The following is a 4,073-nucleotide window of genomic DNA, read 5'->3' on the forward strand; positions in this document are numbered from 1 at the left end:
TCTCCCCCCCAAGCACACACACACACACACACACACAGGTACATGAGCGTCTACTCATGTACCTGTAACACGGCTCGTTCCACAGGCGGCCGTACCCCCATGATGCGGCAGTGCAGAGCGTCGCAAACTTGGTTGGTTTACATCGCAGTGAACCGGATGCGGAGACAGTAGAGCTCTTTGGCCGGTAGAGCTCTTTGGTCAACCGTAATCTATGGAAGTTGCCATCATAGCGTAACTGCGCGACAAAGCATACGTTTTTCAATTATGCTTTGCACCATCAACATTGCTGACACGAAGAGGGAAGGTCATTGGCCCAAACAACAAATCTTTCCTGAGAATGAATTCACACAGCGAAAGTGCTCGAATGATTGAGGAGGGATCGTGGCCAGCTCTGCAATGTGAAATTTGAAGCCGAGAGCGTCTCGGTGCGTGCGAGCACCGTTGTTTCACGTGAAGTAAAGTTGTGTTTCAGCTATTTTCGGTATTATCTGTTGCTTCTGTTAACTGAAATTTTGTTACCCGTTTGAGAATTATTTTGGTAACTGGGTTGTAGCCGTATGTCCATGTCACGGAACCAAGGGTCATTTGCATTTCACTCCACAGACTCCAGACAGCGTTTACAAACCTACCTAACCAACACTTGGAGCTCTAAATATCTCATCGCATCTCTTCCTTTCGCTTTCATGCTTTATGCGTGCGTCCAGTTACACGCGGCCGGCGGCGTTTGTGAAGTAGTAGGCTGCTGCATGCTGAACCACCGAACAGCCAGCAGCGCTTCCAACACGTTGCCTGGCCCTCCGCTTTCCGGACACCATCACACAGAATACCATATTACCATCAACTTTGAATTGGATGGGAGCGGCGCTATGTCGTTGCGTCTCGTGCGGCGCCCCAAGCAATGCCGCTCGCCCCGACATTGCCGCCAGCACCGCAACTTTTGCCAGCAGCAAGCCAAATCAAATCTGCGATCCTCCTTAGCAACAGCAGCAGCTCGAGCTCGCACCGACTGCGGACGAGTCCGAGGCACAGCGCATTGCTGCCCCATGGGTCCTTCCAGCGCACCTCAACGTCACTTCGGACCTTTCGGCCACCAACGCGCAGCACCTTTGCCAGCTTCCCGCCATTCGCGAAGATTCGTCATCGTCCTCAGCTGTCGCTGCCGCGACCGACTTCCTTAGCCTTAGAGCTGCAACGGCAGGCCTTAGCGCAGCAGCAGCAGCAGCAGCAGGAGTCATTAGTCATTAGGAACAGGCCCCAGTTCAAGCATTCCAACGCGAAGCCGTCGAGCAGAGGCAAGTACGGCGGGACCTGCCGCCGACGGCACCGCTGCCGCCGCCGCCGCGTTGCACCTGGCAGGACGCGGTCGCCACAAGCAGTATTGTCGCCACCGACAGCCCCTTCGCCGCCACTGCCGGCGCCGCCACTGCCGTACCAGCCTCCGTACCATCTGCCACCGGGGGAGTTCCCGAAGTGTTGGGGCGCCTGCGACCCCGCACCCCGCGCGCGTTCCTGCCCGCCGACTTGCTGCGCGCGGCTCCTGCGGCAAACAACAACAACAACAACGATAACAGCAACAACAACAACAACGATAACAGCAACAACAGCATCCGCAACCACGCTGCAGCAGCGGCACTAAACGCCGGCGGCGGCGGCGTGGAGCCCAGTTACACACCGGGTTCGTCCACGCCAAGATCCGGTTCCGTCGGCAATGCACAGGTCAGCTACAGCTCCGCCGGCGGCGCCGCTACTGGCGGCACCGCCGCCGTCGCCGCCGCTGCCGGCGGTGGTGGCGATGACTTGTACTCCTTTGAAGCCACAGGTTCGGGACGGTCGGCGATGGAGTACCAAGCCATGACGTCAGCGCTGCCGCCGCCGTCGCCACGCCGCCGCCGCCACGACGGCGACGGCGGTGCCCGCGGGCTCAGAGGGCATCGCGGGGTTTACAGCACACGCGGACGATAACACGATACGGCAGGTGGGGGCTGGGAGGGAGGTGGTCGATTGCTGCGGGTTGTGCGGGGGGCCAGTAGGTGGGGGTGGGGGGTGGGGGTAGTCGGGGGGAGGGGGAAGGGGAGGGGATGATGGTGTCACCGGCGCTGAGAGCGGTGCTGCGACAGGCCAAGCTTCGATCACGCTGCTCGCAGTCCGTTTCGCAATTCGATTTTCAGTCGCAGCTACAGCTCCCGCAGCAGCAGGAACGGACCCGTGGGTCGTTTCTGCTACAGCCCAACACGCTCGTGTCTTCCTCTGTAGCGTCGTCCGCCGCAACCTCGGCTGTAGTCGTCACCATTGGCACCAATGTGCCGTCAGCTGGAGTGAATTCCGGGCTACAGTCGCAACAGCCGCCGCCGCCGCCGCCGTCGCGGGCCAGCCTGGCGGCGGCGCTGGCGCACACAGGCGACGGCTCGCTCAGCGCCGCATCCTGGCTACAGCCACCACCGCCGGTGACGCCGCCGCCACCGTCGCGAAACAGCGTCCCGCAGCAGCAGCGGCCGGAGCAGCAGAAGATGTTGACTCAACAGCTATCCGAGTCGTACGGATCTGAATCTACCGTATCCACGTTGCAAAACATGTACGGCGGATCTACAGGGCTGAGGCCGCAGCTGCAAGCCGGGACGTGGGGTCAGGAAAGGTCGATGCCGACGCCGACGCAGCAGCAGAGGCAGGCGGAGGTGTTGGCGGCGACGGCCAAAGCGGCGGCTGAGAGGCACCAAGGTCCGACGTCAGCGGAGGTGGCGGCGGCGTTCGCGGCGTACCTGTCGGGAGGTACTGGCGGCGGTGGCGGAGGCGGTGGCGGCGGCGGCGGCGGCGGAGAGCGGCTACCGGGTGCTGCAACAGCTGGCAGCCGCCTGGCCCCCGCGCGCCGGTGATTCCTGTGCAACCACAGCAGCGAAGTGGCTCGCCGCAGCCGCCGCCGTCGCCGTCGCCGCAGCTGCCGTCGCCGTCGCCGCCGCCGCCGCAGCAGCAGCAGCAGCGAGGGGGCTTTTGCCAGCGGCATGATCGTCCTTAGCGGCAGTGGCGACTCGGCGGAGATGTCCAAGCTGCCGCCAGTGTCGGAAATCCCTATGCCGTACTCGATGTTGGGAACGTACGGCTCCGGCGTTGGCAGTATGCGAGGCCGGCTGGTATGCCCTGTCGTGGAGGAAGACGGAGAGGGAGAGGGAGAGGAGGCAGGCGACGCGCCGCCACCACCGCCGCCGCCGCTGGCGTCTCAGCAGCAGCGGCATCAGACGACACCGCAACAGACGCGATCCGGCAGCGGCGGCGGCGGCAGCGGCAGCGGCGGCGGTGGCGGCGGCGGCGGCGGCAGCACCAGCGGCAGCGGTGGCGGCGGCGGCGGCGGCAGCGGCAGCGGCAGCGGAGCCGCTGCCAATAACACGGTTCCCCAATTTGGGTCGCACGTGTCGTCGGTTGTCTCGACCTTCTCCTGGAGTTCCACGCCAGGTGACCCAGGGGTCAGTGAGCCGGGAAATGCCGAAGCGGCTGTGGCGGCGGAAGCGGCGGCGGCAGTAGCGCACATGGCCATTGAGCTCCGATCGGATATGAAAGGGCTGCGGGGCTCACCAAGCCACTTACAGCACACGCGGACGATAACACGATGATATTGTCACCGGCGCTGAGAGCGGCGCTGCGACAGGCCAAGACTCGATCACGCTGCTCACAGTCCGTTTCGCAGTTCGATTCTCAGTCGCAGCTACAGCTCCTGCAGCAGCAGGAACGGACCCGTGGGTCGTTTCTGCTACAGCCCAACACGCTCGTGTCTTCCTCTGTAGCATCGTCCGCCGCAACCTCGGCTGTAGTCGTCACCATTGGCACCAATGTGCCATCAGCTGGAGTGAATTCCGGGCTACAGTCGCAACAGCCGCCGCCGCCGCCGCCGTCGCGGGCCAGCCTGGCGGCAGCGCTGGCGCACACAGGCGACGGCTCGCTCAGCACCGCATCCTGGCTACAGCCACCACCGCCGGTGAAGCCGCCGCCACCGTCGCGAAACAGCGTCCCGCAGCAGCAGCGGCCGGAGCAGCAGCAGATGTTGACTCAACAGCTATCCGAGTCGTACGGATCTGAATCTACCG

At 63.4% G+C, this 4,073-nt stretch overlaps 1 protein-coding gene across 1 annotated transcript; it reads left to right on the forward strand.

Moving 5' to 3' along the window:
- Nucleotides 1-264: 264 nt before the first annotated feature.
- On the forward strand, nt 265-3,964 carry VOLCADRAFT_101057 (uncharacterized protein; the record flags this gene model as incomplete). Its single annotated transcript, XM_002959518.1, has 6 exons — nt 265-304; nt 823-881; nt 1,357-1,819; nt 1,926-1,975; nt 2,145-2,766; nt 3,774-3,964. Coding segments are annotated over 6 exons (1,425 nt in total), but the record flags the coding sequence as incomplete, so codon positions are not given.
- Nucleotides 3,965-4,073: the final 109 nt, after the last annotated feature.

Source organism: Volvox carteri, assembly GCF_000143455.1.
Source record: "Volvox carteri f. nagariensis unplaced genomic scaffold VOLCAscaffold_322, whole genome shotgun sequence".
NCBI classification, from domain to species: Eukaryota; Viridiplantae; Chlorophyta; class Chlorophyceae; order Chlamydomonadales; family Volvocaceae; genus Volvox; species Volvox carteri.